This window comes from Cebus imitator, unplaced genomic scaffold (genome assembly GCF_001604975.1).
Source record: "Cebus imitator isolate Cc_AM_T3 unplaced genomic scaffold, Cebus_imitator-1.0 Scaffold19, whole genome shotgun sequence".
NCBI classification, from domain to species: Eukaryota; Metazoa; Chordata; class Mammalia; order Primates; family Cebidae; genus Cebus; species Cebus imitator.
Genome location: NW_016107334.1, coordinates 9,202,758 through 9,219,820, shown reverse-complemented (window position 1 = coordinate 9,219,820; position 17,063 = coordinate 9,202,758). Strand labels below are relative to the sequence as shown.

The following is a 17,063-nucleotide window of genomic DNA, read 5'->3' as shown; positions in this document are numbered from 1 at the left end:
AAAAAGAATCACTTCACAGCAACCAGATGAACATCTGGCAGCAAAGCAACATTAAAATGCCATCCTTTGAAAGGAAGAGCAAATACGTGACTTATTCATGAAGAGCAGTTCTTTCTGGCAGAGTGGAGGCTCGCAGACTTTCTGTTTATGGACTTTTGCAGAAGTCCAAGGCTGAATTTGGATCTGCTTTTCCTGTATGTTCTCAGTTGCATCTGGGCAGTATATGTTAAGTATATAAGAAACTAGGGTCAAAATGAAGATAATCTCATGCATCAGGTGAATAAGTAAATGTGCACAGGCTGTATTTAGAATCACCTTGTTAAACACTAGTAATGGAAGCAGCTGAAGCCTTTCACATGTGACAAAAATATTTTAAAGTCAGTATAAATTTAACCATAAACCCATCAAAAAAGAACACTGAGGTCTTATTTCAATGTGTGTTTTCTCTCCCTTTCTCATTGTATGGAAACTTTATATCGAGAAAGGAAAAGGATCAGATCTTGTAAAGCTTCAAATATTCCTCAAATTCTTCTCATATAAACAAATCTTATCAGAAAATTTAAAAATTTCTAAACTTTTTTTCTGTAAACATTTTTAAAAAATAAGAGTGCATTTCATTACAATCTACAGTTTTGTTTTTAAAATCCCTCACAAAAGTCTCTTGCTACATAGCAAAACTTACAAACAAGGCTGGAACTTTCCAGAGGGTGTGTGCTCTGGGATCCTCGTTGAGCCTCCATGGGAGTCTCACTTTGCCGCCAACTGAGGTACCCCACCCTTCTACTCAAGACCACTGAGGTCATGGGGTTTGCTGAAACTCCTCAAAAACTGACAAATTTCCACTGGAGACACTGTGCAGAATATGCTCTCAGGGAAATCACTCTCTGGGGAAAGCAAGGGAGAAGAGAGGAAGCATCACTGAAGGTACCTGTGTTCAAAAGGGAATCTGGTTAGATGATCAAATCACTGTTCTCCAGGGACCTGAAACTTGCTTTAAATTAGATTTGGGGAGGCCCATCAATCTATAAACAGTTTGTGTAAAAGACACACTCACAAAAAGGAAAAACAGAGAGACAAACGGGTCCTTAATTTGGGGGAGGATATATTCCAACTTGGGGGAAGGGTGAGGCATTTTAGCTCTGAAGCCCGATCATGACATTTCTGGAGTTCCGCAGTGCCCCGCCTTGGACAGGACAGGATGGAAGAGTCTGTTCTGGACTGGCCGCATTCCCCAGCGTCAAGCTGGCAATGCTCCTGAGGCTCCTGAGTGTTTATCAACTCAGCAGGTCAAAAGTCTGCAGACACTGGGTGGAGCAGCAGTAAGCCACAAAACTAACAGTTGTCCTCCTGGAAGGGAAGAAAGGGAGAGAACACTGTGAGTTCAAGATTAAAGTTTCTGATTCTTTCTGTTAGAAACTATCTTTTTTCTTTGTTAAAATAAAGGATTAGCCAGTCAACAAACTGCATAGTAGAAATTTAAATTTCCTGTTAAAACTGAGCACTGGAATCAGGTGAAGTATGTGCACGTGAACGTTCATTTTAATAGTAGTGTTCAGAGGATATACTATCCCTAAAGTAGGAACTAAGAAAAAAAATACCTTTTCCACAATTCGAATTCTGCTTACTAGAACCAACGGTGCAATGATAGAATTTGAAGTCCATTATAAAAATGATGTAACAGAAAATATCACCCATTTAGCCAGAACACATATATACCACAGAGCTTGAACAACATAATTTTAAGGAATTTATCCTACAAATGTATGTATACACATAGATTGCTTGTAGAGGTCATTTCAGAATCTGAATAATACAGTTCAGAGGTCTTCCCCATACAGCAGAGGTTTGAGCACATTTGTGCAGCGAATCATGAATCCCAGGGGGCATCCGGCCCACTCTTGACAGCTCCAGCTGTTAGATGCCTTGTTTTCCAGGCAGAAGTGCTATCCTCTGGTAGGGGGAAAAGAGTCTCCTATTATTTCCACAAGATCCCCTGTGCTGATTGTTTTCCATTTCCTCACCCTCAACCCAGTCTGCCATTATCCATGGCCCAGGAAGGGGACCTCTATAGACTTTACCAGCAAAGCTGCCTCATCTTCAGCTTCTGGTTAGGCCAGTGGGAGGCACCAGCAGGAGGCTGAAGGGCAGGAAGAGGGAAGGTTGAGTATTCCACCCCACTCCCTCTCTCCCTCTACAACTGGAGCTCCTATCTGGCAGACCCTCTTTGCCACCTCTGGTTCTCGCCAGGCTCCAGAGCTCCCTTTGCCCTTCAGGCCCAAGGACTAAGCATGGTAGGGGCTTCCTCCTGCTGTGAGTCCCTGGCTGTCTTATTATCCTTCTGGGTGCTCTGCACCCTGCCCAAACTTCAGCTGATTGTCCCTCTTCATTAATTTCTCTTCAAAGTCTCAGCCAAATGTGCATTTTGTTTTCTAGCCCTGATGAACAGTATGTGTTATGAGAAGTGGCCCAGTGAAGCAGCTCATCCAAGTGAGATTCTGAGGTTTGGCTGGTGAGTACATGAATGGCTTTCTTTCTTACTAGGGAGAAGTGGGATCCTGCTAATCTGTAGCATGTGGCGGCACCACAGTTACTCAAATATCACTGAAACAGAAGGTAACAGGAGGGCAAGCCATTGGGAGAGCAAATGGCTGTGGCACTTGATTGCTATGGCATCATGGTGATTCCAAGTTTGTGGGGTGAGATGGCTTCTTTTGACTGTGCTGAAGAGATTCCAAAAAGAAAATGATGAGCTTAGTGCCTTGAGATCTTAACTCAAGGCATGGGCAGAGAATCAGAAAGTTTTTATGGTGGCCTTAAAGGAATCCTTATTTTATGAAGCTGCAAGGGACATGACTGAGGCTCAATGTAGAGGTTTCAGGATCACATGCCAGATCAAGATATATTTATGCCATGTCCCTTCAGCTAAGGTAAAGGTGCTGTTGGGAAAGAGTGGGAACTTGAGACTTAATGATATGGGAGCCTCTAGACAGGCATGAATCTAAGAACCTTGGCTCTCTAACATCTCTAAACATTTCTTCATATCAGAAACAGCCCTTTCTGCCTTCTAAGAAAACTAGCATTCCCTTGTGTAAAAATGTTTCAATGGCTTCATCTGGGGTGGTCATCTGAAAACTCTTGAAGACCCACAACCATCAATACTCATTGCCTACAGGGCCAAAAAGAGTAAAATCCTAGCATGATCTAGAGATCATTGCAAGGCCTCCTCTTGGAAGAAATCATGTACATGCTGCTGGGAGTTGCAGGATCTTGTCAAATTATATTAACAGGAACCTGGAGGGCACACATGGAAATGGATTCTAAGTACATTAGCCAGCAAGAATGCATGTAAGATTGGATCAGGCCAACAGGAGTATTTCACCTAGACGTCAGAATGTGATACATTAGGCACCCAGGAATGGTTAACAGAAGCACTGACTCAGTGGAGGCCAACAGCTGATGAGACAGCTATGCTAGACTCCCCTTGCAGACTCTAGAGGGAGGAGAAATGGGATTGTGGAGAGGACCCAAGGTGGCGTACTCTGCTCAGCCACCTCCTGAAAATTTCCAGGAGGTCCAACAAGTGTTTTTCTTCCCTAAGGCTAAATGTACTTGCAAGGGGAATAAAAACTGGAAGTAGCACACACTCTTGATGTCTTAATAGATACACAATTATCAGAAGTGAGAGAGAAATCCTACAAGAGTTCACATGCCTGCTACATCAGTGCAGTTTCAAATGGAATAGAAGAGTTGTATCCAGAACTGCCTACTACAGAGAAACAATTACTCTTGGTGGATCCCTCTGGATTTGGGGGGAAAGTATATTTCAGTGGGTACTTCTGGCTTGGCCAAGATGGGGTAGGCCCCATTCCTCCCAGGTTTTTCCCCTATACCTGAAACACTCTGGACAAAACACAGCAAATAAGCACAAGCAAGCTGTGAAAGGGAGAATGAAGGCAGGCCGCCTAGGGACTGTGGGACTTGAACAATGCAGTGCTGGCCAGTTCCCTGGGTACCTTATTGCCCTCTACATCTTAAACAGAATGCGGTAGAAGCCTCCAATCCAGAACCAGTAACAGGCACAGACAGAACTGACTCCAAGTAAAGCCCATGCCCCCAAGCCAAAGCCCTGGGGACAGGAAAATCTACAGAGACAGAAAGTAGATAAGCAGTTGCCTAGGGCTAGGTATGATGGGGATAAAGGGACAGGGGCAACAGCTAAATGTTCACGGTTTCCATCATGGTGAGAAAATGTTCTTAAATGGATTGGAGTGATGGTTGGACATCTCACTGAATGTACTAAGAAACAGTGAATTGTATATTTTAAATGGGTGAAATTATATCATACATGAATTCTCAATAAAGCTGTTAAGAAATAATAGAGATGAAAGGAGAAATAGATAAATTCATAAATAGAATTGGAGACTTCAATTAACTTACTCTCAGCAACGGATAGAATAACTGAACAACACAATAAATTAAAAATCTGACATAGACAGAACACCATCCAATAGTGGCAGAATATATGTTGTTTGTTTCAAATGCCCGTGAACTATACACCAAGTCACAGCTGAGATCTGCCCACCTGGACAGAGCTGCCAGAGCCATAAACTGGTAGGAACACTTAAATGAGAATTTCACAAAATCTGGGCATAAAACCACACCTTAAAAAATGTGAAAGACATCATATAAATTATGTTCTCAAGAATGGAATTAAACTAGAAATCAATAAAAGATAGCTAGAAAATTCCTGAATATTTAGAAAGTAAACAACTTAATTTTAAATGTCTAGGTGAAAGAAGAAATCTGAAGAGAAATAAAACAAATTTTCAACTAAATGAAAATGAAATACAAGTCATCAAAGAGTAATGGGATGCAGCCAAATCAGTAATTAAAGGGAAACTTATACTAAACACACATAGTAGAAAAGAAAGATCTAAAATCAGTAACTCACATTTCTACCAGGAAACTACAGAATGAAGAACAATTTAAGTTTAAAGTAAGTAAAAATCAGAGTGTGTTCATTGACTAGAATAGAATCAAACTAGAAATCAATAACAAAAACAAAAGAGGGAATTCTTCAAACATACAGAAATTAAACATCACAATTCTTTGACCCACGGGTCAAATGACCATACTTCCATAGGTCAAAAAGGAAATCTCAAAAGAACTGAAAACATACACAAACCGAATGAAGACAAAAATACAATACAAAAATCAAAAATTTTGGTACATAGCTAGGGACAGCAGTGCTCAGGGAAATTTATAGCACTAAATGCTTATATTATAAAGAAGCTTAGATTATTGATTTAAGACTTTTCCTCTATTCTAATGTAAGTACTTAGTGCTATAAATTTCCTCTGAGCTTTTAAAAACTTAAAGAACAAAATAAACCCAAAGCAAGCAGAAGAATAGCAAATAATAAAGAGGAGAAATCAATGAAATTAATCACCAGGATTATGAATAACAATAAAACTGATAAATCTTGAGCAACACTGACAAAGATTAAGAAAACACACAAATTAATATTAGAAATGAACCAGGTGATATCATCACAGATCCTACAGCCATTAAAAAGGGTGTATAGGAATACCAGGAACAACTTTATACTAATAAATCTGACAACTTAGAACAAACAGACCAATGTCTAGAAAACCACAAACTACCAAAACTCAACTGGGATGAAAAAGACAACCTGAATAGTCCTACAACAATTAAATAAACTGAATTTATAACTTAGAAAACAAATTTCCCTGCCCAGATGGTTTCACTGGAGAATTCTAACAGAGTTTAAAAAAAAGAAATTTGTGAAAAGTTTTACCCAATTTCTTCAGGAAAAAAACCGGAACAACACTTCCTAACTCATTTCATGAGGTGGTATTATCCTGACTCCAGAACCAGACCAGGACAATACAAAAACAGAATATTACAGACCAATGTCTTTCATGAACAAAGATTTTAAAATCTTCAACAAAGTATTAACAAAGAAATGTACGAAAAGAATTACACATCATGATCAAGTGGGAGTTATTCCAGGCATGTGAGGCTAGTTCAATATTTGATCATCGGTATCACCCACCATATCAACAGGCAAAAGAAAAACCATATGATCATATCAGTGGACTCAGAAGAGGCATTTAACAAAAGCAAATACTTTTTCATGATTAAAACTATCAGCAAACTACATAGAAAGGAAATCTTCCTCAATTTAAAAAAGAGAACATACCAAAAATATCCTAATTTACAGTAGGTTTAACACATTATACTTAACATATTATATTTAACATATACTTAACACATTATGTATATTAGGTTATTATAGTTAACACATTATACTTAACAGTGAAAGGCTGAGTGTTTTCCCTATAAGATTGGGAACAAGGCAAAGATGTCTATTTTCACAACCTTAGCACAGTACTCAAAGTTCTAACCATTGCAATAAGGCAAGAAAAAAAAGGCATACAGATTGGAAGGGAAGAAATAAAACTATGCCTTAGTAGACAGCATGACGTGATTTTCTATGCAGAAAATCCCAAGGTATCTACAAAAAATACTCTTAGAACTAACAACCCAGTTAAGCAAGGCTGCAACATATATAAAAAATATGAAAATCAGTAACACTTCCATATGCTAACAATGAACATATGGAAATTGAAATTTAAAAACACAGTATCATTTGTAAATACAAAAAAAAGTGAAATATTTTGGTCTAAACTTAAGAAAACATTTTTTGGGGTTATTTTTTATTTGCTCTTGTTGCCCAGGCTGGAGTGCAATGGCACAATCTTGGCTCACTGTAACCTCTGCCTCCCAGGTTCAAGCAATTCTCCTGCCTCAACTTCCAGAGTAGCTGAAACTACAGGTGCCCACCACCATGCCTGGCTAATTTTGTTTTTTTTTTTTTAAGTAGAGTTGGGGTTTCACCACGTTGGCCAGGCTGGACTCGAACTCCTGACCTCAGGTGATCCACCTGCCTCAGCCTCCCAAAGTGCTGGGATTACAGGCGTCAGCCACCACGCCTGGCCTAAATGCAATCCTTATGAAAATCTCAACAAGGCTTTTTGGATTAAAAAAAATAAAAATAAATAAATTTGTTCTAAAATTCAGTGGAAAAGTGTAGGGTCTAGAATAGTTAAAACAATCCTGAAAGGGAAAAGTGAAGTGGAAGTGTCACTCAACCTGATATTAAGGCCTAGCATAATCTATAGCAATTAAGACAGTTTGGTATTGACTAAGAGATAGACACAGATCAAGTGAATGGAACAGAGAATTATAGTATATTAATACGTAATTACATACGCTTCATGACCTTGCGGCTAGGTAAAGATTTCTTAGAACACAAAAAGCACTATTATAAAATTGAAATGAATTAATTTAACTTGATCGAAACAGAAGACTGGTTTTCAAATGACATCTTAAAGTGAAATGGCAAGCATCACTTTTGTATTTTCTTAACTCAGGAAATTATGTAAATTTTAAGTTTTAAGATAATTTTGTATTACCTCTAATTTTTAAAAATTAAAGTTGGTTGAGGGGAGGTGGGGATGGTTAATAGGTACAAAAAATAATCAGAAAGAATGACTGAGACCTAGTATTTGATAGTACAACATGGTGACTATAGTCAATAACTTAACTGTGCATTTTAAAGTAACTAAAATTGTATAACTGCATTGTTAGTAATACAAAGGATAAATGCTTGAGAGAATGTGATTTTCATGATGTGATTATCATGTATTGCATGTCTGTATCAAACATCTCAGGTACTCCATAAATATATATACCTACTATGTACCCACAAAAATTAAAAATGAAGAAAATTAAAAATTATTTTTAAAAAAATAAAGTTGGTTAGAACCCTAGTTCCGATAATTTTTATGCTACAGCGGAATGTATACATTTGTATAAATCATAATTGAAAAGAACCACAGACACAAAATAACATTAACTATCAAGTACATTTTGGGGGATAGCTGATAAAACACAGGGATCAAAAGATAATGATGTTAAATGCAAATCATTAATACAAGGGATACATTTAATACCACAGCCTTTAGTTTTCAAAAATAAAGCTCCTGATATGGTTTACCTGTGTCCTCACCCAAAACTCATCTTCAATTGTAATTCCCATAATCCCTATGTGTCATAGGAAGGACCTCGTGGGAGGTAATTGAATCATGGGGGGCAGTTACCCCCATGCTGCTGTTTGTGTGATAGTGAGTGAGTTCTCATGAGATCTGATGGTTTTATGATGGGTTTTCCCCTCTTGGCTCAGCACTTCTCTCTCCTGCTGCCATGTGAAGAAGAATGTGTTTGCTTCCCCTCAGTCATGATTGTAAGTTTCCTGAGGCCTCCTCAGCCATGTGGAACTGTGAGTCAATTAAACTCCTTTATAAATTACGGAGTCATGGGTATTTCTTCATAGCAGCGTAAGAACAGACTAATACAGCTCCCAACCAAAAGCATCCAATTCCACGAAGACATGGGATTTATATTTATTAAAGGACAGTCTCCCTTGGATCATCATCAACTCCTTATGAAGCTCATGGGAGTGGAGTGAATATCCTGGAGGTGTCATATTTGTGCTACAAATAAATCCCAAGGCTGTGTACTTATTTGCTTTTGGAAGACTGATCTTAAAACATATTGTATCTGCTTGCTGTATTAATAATCTGAGTTATTACAAGTACACCAACAAATCTGCTGCCTTAAGAATGGATTCATGTAGGTTAAGTCCTTTAAAATCCATAACTGTGGCACCAGAGACATCAGAGGTCTGGGAAGACACTTTGAGCTAAGCAATAAGCTCTACAGTTAAGAAAAAGATACTGATAAATTCTACAAAGAACATCAGACATGGCATTTGTTACTTTAGAATCTCTGAGCATATTTACAGTCAAGGCAGAAGAAAGAGCATTTCAGCTTGGTTTTAAAATACAGAAATACCACTATTCCTTAAAAGAACGAATCACAATGCTGTTGGCACATACTGGAGCCCACGAAAATAATAAGAAATGTGGGATTTTTTTCTGCAAATATGTTTCCTAATTAAAAACACAAAGCATATATTTGACTCACACAGAAAGTCAAGCCAAAAGAAAAAATATTTAAGACAAAGTTAAAATCCTGAGCCTGTGTACATATTAACTTAAGCAAGAATGATTTAATAACATATTTTATCTGCTTGTTGCATTTATGTCAGTAGCGACTGTCTTTCATGGGAAGATTCTATGTGCAGAAACAGAAACATCAAGCAGAATTCTTTCTTGATTTGTCCCCTTGCCCTAGACATTAGGAATGAGATACATACATGAGAAAAGAATTGAGTGGCGGGGTCAAAGCATAATTTTCAGTACCTACTGCAGAGCACAGGCCATGACAAATGGTCAGCAAATAATTCTTGAATGTTATAAGGAGGAAGAAACAGTTAACAACTTTTTACTTAAATTTTTGAAGACTATTTCACTTACGGGAAATTTCATAAGCCACCTTAAGAGGGTGCCAATGAATAGGTTTCTGCCAAAAGGAAAAAAAAATCTCCAAAATGAGTATGCAGATAATGTTGGTATGACTGATATTACTTGGCTTCAAAGAAGCAATAGCCACAAAAAGCAAGGGTAAGGAAATGTGAAACATTTCATAAGTGATGAAACCAGATAACAATTACATAAAAGAGCTTCTTTTAAAAATAAACTAGTAGTGAGTGGGAGAAGGGAGTATCAGTTGTTCTGAAAGACAAAGGGAAACTGTAAGACCAAGTCAGTTTTGCAGGCCCTCTAACAAACAGGTCTCTATGTCAGGGCACAGTAATCACGCAGACATCTGGCACTCTGATAGAATCACTCTGGCCCAGAAGACCAAGATTTCCTGAAAGAACCAAGCTATGTAAATCTGAGCTTGCAAGTCGCCCAACTGAAGCCCACGGCATCCTCACCTACCACAGTGCCTGGCTGGCAGTAGATGCTCAAAGTGTGTTTGCTGACTGAGTGGATAAATTAATAAGCAAGAGGTCGAGTCTTCTGAGCTATGTGGAAGTAACTTCAAAACCTTTTTTAAAAGAAGCCATTGGTATACTAATGTTTTGTTTTTTGTTTTTGAGATGGAGTCTTGCTCTGTCGCCCAGGCTGGAGTGCAGTGGCACGATGTCGGCTCACTGCAACCTCTGCCTCCTGGGTTCAAGCAATTCTCCTTCCTCAGCCTTCTATTAGCTGGGATTACAAGCACCTGGCATACTAGTGTTTTAATAATTAAAAATATTTTTAATTTCTAAAGCAATACCAGTTTGTTATAAAAATTCAACACTACTCAAAGGAAATCACTGTTACTTTGGTATATAAGTCCTTCAAGACTTTTTCTCTCTATATATACAATTGTTTCAATCTGTGTGTATGTGCATGTATTTTCTATATATGTGCACACAGATGTACACATATATTCACACCTATAATTGCTTGACAAAGACTGGATCACACTATGTAATCTTTTATGCAACTTGCTTAACATTTTTAATTGAACAAAAAAAAATTGCCATAACAACCTTTCCTTTTCTGATGTGTATATAGTTTTAGGCAAAGGGCTTTTTCAAATACCTCTAGGTAGAATTTTTTTCAAACATTCATAGATTTGTAAAATTATATCCCAAGTATATAGAGTTGAAAATGAAAGTTCCCTTCCCACCTGACTACTTCATAACTCCACATATTTCCCTCCCAAGATACTCAGAGTAAAGAGCTAGAGCTCCATCCTTCAGGACTCTTTAGTGCAAACACCCAAATCACGTGTGTGTGTGTATGTATGTATGTGCATACATACACATATTCAAAAGTATCGTGTTCACCACGTTAGAGAATATTTAATTTTGTGTTTATGAGTTTGAGTTGAAAGTATGTTTAAATTCATTATTTATGAGTTCATTTATTTCAAGATTTCCCCAAGCTAATATGCTGGTCCACTTAGCTAATTAAACAGCACAGTGGCTAAAACACAGATTTGGAGCCAGACTGTTGGGGTTCAAATCCCAGCTCTGGTATGACACCTTGGCCCAGTATGTAATCTTCCTGTACCAGTTTACCCTGTAAAGTAATATAGCTCAACTTCCAAATGATCTCTTTATCCCTAGGACTATTGGTTCTTCCATTGCACCCCATGGCTTATTACACAAAAACAGAGATAACATAGCAATAAAGCCTGAACACACTCTGTACTACCTGTTATGGCTAAAGCTTAACCCAGAAATATGGGAAGAACCATTGGGATACTAGGCTATCTATAGTTCCTGTCTCAAAATACCCTGGTGATTAAAGTAAGACCTTTCGATTAACTGTGACAGTTAATTTTATGTGTCAACTTGGTTAGGCTCTGGGGCCCATTTGTTTGGTCAAATACTAGTCTAGCTGTTGCTGTGAAGGTATTTTTTAAAGATATGATTAACATTTAAATCAGTGGACTCAGAGTTGAGGAGATTACCCTCCACAGTATGGGTGGGCCTCATCCAATTAGTTAAAGGCCTTAAGAGCAAAAAAGTAGAAAGTATTCTCCTTAAGACTGCAATAAAGAATCCCTGCCTAAGTTTCCAACCTGGTGCCCTGCCGAAGTCAGACTCAACACTGCAACTTCAACTCTTACCTGAACTTCCAGCCTGCAAGTCTGCCCCACAGTTCTGAACTTGCTGGCCCTCAAAACTGTGTGAGCCAATTTCTTAAAATCAATCATTCTTTCTCTTTCAATGTGAGAGATTTTGCTATCAGGAGGTGGGATGCTGCTGTGGCAAATACATAAAAATGTGGAAGTGGCTTTGACATGGGTTAATGAATAGAGGATGGAAGAGTTTTGAGGTGTGTGACAAAAAAGAGATAATTGGGAGAAATAAAGAAGAATCTGGTGGGGGCTCACAAAAGAAAGAGAGGAAGGAGCTATAGAGAAAATTTCTATTGTTTTAGAAAATACACACATTGTCAGAACAGAATGTTGCCAGAAATACAAATGTGAAAGATGCTTCTGGTAAAGTCTCAGACTGCAAATGAGGAATGTGTTATTGAAAACTGGAAGAAAGGTGATCTTTGTTATGAACTAGCAAAGGACTTGAGTGAATTGTGTTCTGTGGGATGGAAAGCAGAATTCTAAGTGATAACTTGGATATTTGGCTGAGGAGATTTCTAAGCAAAGTGTTGAAGGCACAGCTTGCTTTCTTCTTGCTGCTTATAGATGTCAGTAAAATAAAAGAGGAGAGAGAGAAATTGAGCACATTATTAAGCAACAAGGAACCAGGACTTGAAGATTTGGAAAATTCTCACCCTATTCGTATTATAAAACATGAGAAAACATGCTGTGGAAGGATCATCAAGGGTGTGGCTGGACAATGGTTTGCAGATTAGGCATGTGACTTGTGGATCATCAACTATTTCAGCAAAAATACTGCTAGCTTGTACTGAACAGGACAGAGATGGGATGAGATGAAGAAAGGCTGTCAGACTCCTGGGGTTCTAGGCAGGATGGCCAAAAGGTCTACCTAGATACAAACATATGTTATCCTTATAAGGGAAGAAAGAGCCCAAGGGTAGGGCAACCTCTTTGGTTCATCCAGGACTAAGGGAGCGTGACTGTCATCCCACTGGGCCCAGAGAACAAAGTGTGGAGCCAAAAAAGATTATTCTTAAAATCTAATGGAATTTGACCTTCTAGATTTTAGACTTGAGACCTGTGACCACCCCCCCCCCTTTTTTCCCCCTTCTAACATTCTCCCTTGTGGAACGGGAATGTCTCTCCTATTCCTGTCCCACCATTACATGCTAGAGGCAGAAAAATTGCTATTTGGTTTCATAGGTTCATAGCTGGAGAGGAGTTTTGTCCCAGGATGAATTGTATCCTGAGTTTTAGCCATACCTAATTTAGATATTTAAGATGAGATTTTGAACTTAAGGGTTGATGCTGAAATAGATTTAGGACTTTCTGGATGTCCTAAATCTATTAGGGTGAATTTATTGTGCATGTGAGGACATGAATTTTGGGGGATATGGTATTGTGAAATATTTAGTCTTAGACCCTGTTTCCTGACATATGGCTCCTAAAACTTTGGAATCTCTTGAGTGATTAGAGTATCTGTCATATGCTAATGAAACAACTGGTAGCTGGGGAATCCCCGGGTAGCTTCAGGATGTGTGTGCCGGCCATTAGAAAGACCAAGACATGATTAGAGGTTTGGGACTTTTAGCCCCAACCTTGATCTCTGGGAAGGGAAGAGGGGCTGAAAGTTGTGCCAGTCACCAATAGTCAATGGTTTAATTAATCATGCCTATGTAATGAAGCCTCCATAAAAGCTCAAAGGACGGGGTGTGGAGAACTTTGGGATAGCTGGAAGACTGCATGCCCAGAGAAGGCATGGAAGCTCCATATTTATTCCCACATGCCTTGCCCACTGTATCTCTATCTGGCTATTCATCTGTATCTTTTACAATAAACCACTAAACCCAAGTGCTATGGTTTGAATGTCCCCTCCAAAGCTTATGTTGACATTTAATTGCCAATGTGACAGTCCTGGAAGGTGAAGCCTGTAAGAGGTGATTAGGCCAGGAGAGCACTGTCCTCAGGAGTGTTGTTATCACAGGAATGGGTTAGTTATCATGGGAGGGGGTTAGTTATCATGGGAGGGGGTTCCTGAAGAAAAGGATGAGTTTAGTCTGATTTTGTTTCTTGTACTCGCTGCCCTTCTGACATATTATGATGCAGCAAGATGGCACTCACCAGATGGGGCCACTTGATCTTGGACTTCCCAGGCTCCAGAAGCATGAGCCAAATAAACCTCTTTTCTTTATAAATTATTCGATCTCAAGTACTCTGTCACAGCAGAATAAAACAGATAAAACAGTTAAGTGTTTCCATGAGTTCTGTGAGCCACTCTAACAACTAAATTGAACACAAGAAGGAGGTACTGGCAGCCCTGATTTTATATAGCTGGTTGGTCAGAAGTACAGGTGACAATCTACAACTCGCAACTGGCATCTGAAGTGGAGGCAGTCTTGTGGGACTGAGCCCTTAACCTGTGGGATCTAATCCTATCTCTAGTAGGATGGTGTCTCACATAGACAGACTTACAGGACACCCAGCGAGTGTCTACTGGAGAACTGATTGGTTGCTGGTGGGGAGAATTTCCCACAAATTTTGGTGACAAGATGTGAGGCATTCAGTATTGAGTGACTGGGTAAGAGCAAGAGAAAACACTTTTTTTCTTATCTCAGTGGGAACAGAGGGCAAGCTATTATGGGTTGAACTGTAAAGCCCCAGAATTCCTATGTTGTAGTCCTAACCCCTGGAATCTCATAATGTGACTATTAAGGACTGGACTGTTTCCTTCCTAAATTTATGTTGAAGCCCAACCCCCACAATATGAGGGCATTTGGAGAGGAGGTCTTTGGGAGATAACTGGTCTAAATGAAGTCATGAGGTGGGACTCTCATGATAGGATTTGTTTCCTTATAAAGAGAGACACTCTCTGCCATGTAAAGACATGATGAGAAGTTGACTGCCTGCAAGCTAGGAAGAGAGCCCTCACCAGAACCCAAACGTGCTGACCCCTTGATTTCAGACTTGTTTCCTCCAAACTATGGGAAAATAATTGCTGCTGTTTAAGCTACCCTGTCATTTTGTTTTGGCAGCCTGAGATGACTAATATAGAGACCTTATTTGGGAACAAGGTAAGATGAGGTCATTAGGGTAGGCCCTAATCCAGTATGAATGGTGTCCTTATAAAAAGAGAAAACTTGCACACAGAGACAGACATTCATAAAGGGAAGATGACGTGAAGAGACAAAGGGAGAAGATGGCCATCTATAAGCTATGAAGGCCTGGAACAAATCCCTCCCTCACAGCCTCAGAAGGAACCAACCCTGCTGACACCTTCATCTTGGACTTCCAGCCTCCAAAACTGAGATACAATAAATTTCTGTTGTTTAAGCCACTCAGTTTGTAGCACTTTGTTGCAGCATCCCTAGCAAACTAATCCAATGCCCCTGAAAAACTTTGGGTAGCCTGGTTGCGTGCCAGGAAATACAGAACTTGTGAGATCCCTACATGCTTGGGAAAAGAGATACATGTTATTTTACTAAGAAATAATCTTCTATATTGAAGTTCTTCATTTTAATAAATTAAGTTTTAAAAACAAAAATTTGCTATGCCTACAGAATCAAAACTCATAAATGTACTAGTTGCTATTCTTTGCTACATATATTTGAAAGTTTGGTATTTATTGTTTATGCAAAATACTGTCATTTCTTTTTACTTCACTCAGTATTAAATTTAGGTTGAAACTAACACTTCCATTGACTTTGGTATTTTAGAAGATTATTCAATATGCTTCTTTTTTGAAATAATGCCAGATGTTCACATTAATTTAGATACCGGCTGATGTGTTACTGCATGACAAGCAATGCAAACAATTGAATATATTAGAAAACTTAGAAAAATCTTTTAGAGTGTATGATATTAAAAAATATTTTCAGCAACAAGCTACTGGAGATTCAAGTATTTGGTTTTCAGTTACAAAAGAAAGTACTTTAAAGACTATGGTAGAAACTGAAGCCAGTGCTTTTAATACAATCTCCATGGCAACATGGGAAGGATCACAGCCTGGTGGGCTGAATGAAAGCCACAAACTCTCAATTTCAGACCCGAGCATTAACTTACATAGAAAGCCACGTTCATATCTTGGCATTTCATCTCCGCTATTTATGCAAGAAAAGGACATTCCCTTAGTCCTATGTACTTGATATACTCATTTTATGAAATTAATACTATTAGTTAATACTATTATATTTATGTTCTGAAACAACAGAAGATTAGTCACACTATATTTCTAAGATGTAGCAGGGAAATTAAATAGTAAATGGAAAATTTGAGAACTGACTGAATTCCTCAAATTTCTTATAAAGATAATATAAAAGTGATTTCATTTGAAGGATCTAGTTTATTTTCATAAATGAACTGCCATGATAAAGTTTAATTTTAAAAACAGGTATTTGGAATTTGATTGGTTACTGAGCATCCTGACCATATCATTTTGTTTATGTTGTCATATTTTCAGTAAGGAAATGTCTTCTACAGGAAATTATATAATAATACATAAGGGTTTTAACTGTAGTTTAATGAATTAGTTAAGATTTTCCTGTGATGTCTTGCTAATATAAAGATCATTTGCTAAAAACAGAACAAAAATAAGAAAAAGCCTCTGAGCTATAAAAATAGATAATAATAGTTAACATTTGCTTAATATTTATTACATGCCAGATACCATCCTGGGCTTTTTGCAGGGATGATCACGTTTAATTCTCACAATAACCTTATTAAACAGATACTATTATTACTCCCATTCCATTGACGAAAATACTAAGCTCAGGGATGGTAAATTGCCTGAGGTTGCCTTGTGGAGTTAGAATCAGGGCCTGTCCATTTGACCACGATATGCTTCTCATAAATGTGTCTGTTAATTTCATTCATGTACTAATACATTTGGACCCCAATTCAGTTCTTTTTATTCTAATTTAAATGCAATCCCACCAAATTGGTTATCTGATCACCTTAGAAGTATCAAATTAGAAAGATTTGGAGCAGGGCTCCTGTAAGCAGGAAACATTAAAAACACAGAAGATTGAAATAGGAACTAAAGTATAGCAAAACAGGATTATCCGGAGCAAGAAAAAGAAAAATACAGTTTTGGGACAGAGAGGGTAGAGCTATGGAAATGGGAACTACCATTTGTTGAATACCTCTTAAGTGCCAAGTGGGTGCCTTTCTCATCTGCCAAGCCTCACGTGGCCCTGTCACGCAGGCTGTTGTATCCCCATTTTGAGAAGGCCCAATAGCCCACCCACGTTCTCACAGCAGAAGAGCCAGGCTTGTCGGGTGCAAAGTCCATGCTCTGAACACTGCCCCATGCTGCCTACCTTGTACGGATTAAGAAACGAAGGAAAGAAAGAAAATCTTGGAAAGGTTTCTATTAACATGATTACAAGTGAAATGCTTTTTGGCTCTGAAGAGGGATAATGGCTTCAGTTACCTGGAAAATTTACTCATCTGAA

The 17,063-nt window shown here is 38.4% G+C and overlaps 1 protein-coding gene across 5 annotated transcripts in view; it reads right to left on the bottom strand.

The window, feature by feature from the left end:
• Positions 1-1,071: 1,071 nt before the first annotated feature.
• LRRC28 (leucine rich repeat containing 28) overlaps positions 1,072-17,063 on the bottom strand; it is a 124,088-nt gene continuing 108,096 nt past the window's right edge. For 4 of the 5 annotated variants that reach the window (XM_017518541.2, XM_017518556.2, XM_017518567.2 and 1 more), the window contains one exon: positions 1,081-1,347. In XM_017518541.2, the coding sequence (XP_017374030.1) occupies positions 1,275-1,347 (73 nt within the window). In that variant the 3' untranslated portion in view covers positions 1,081-1,274. Of the gene's footprint in view, positions 1,348-17,063 lie in introns of all 5 variants that reach the window. The other variant, XM_017518547.2, reaches the window with a different exon arrangement.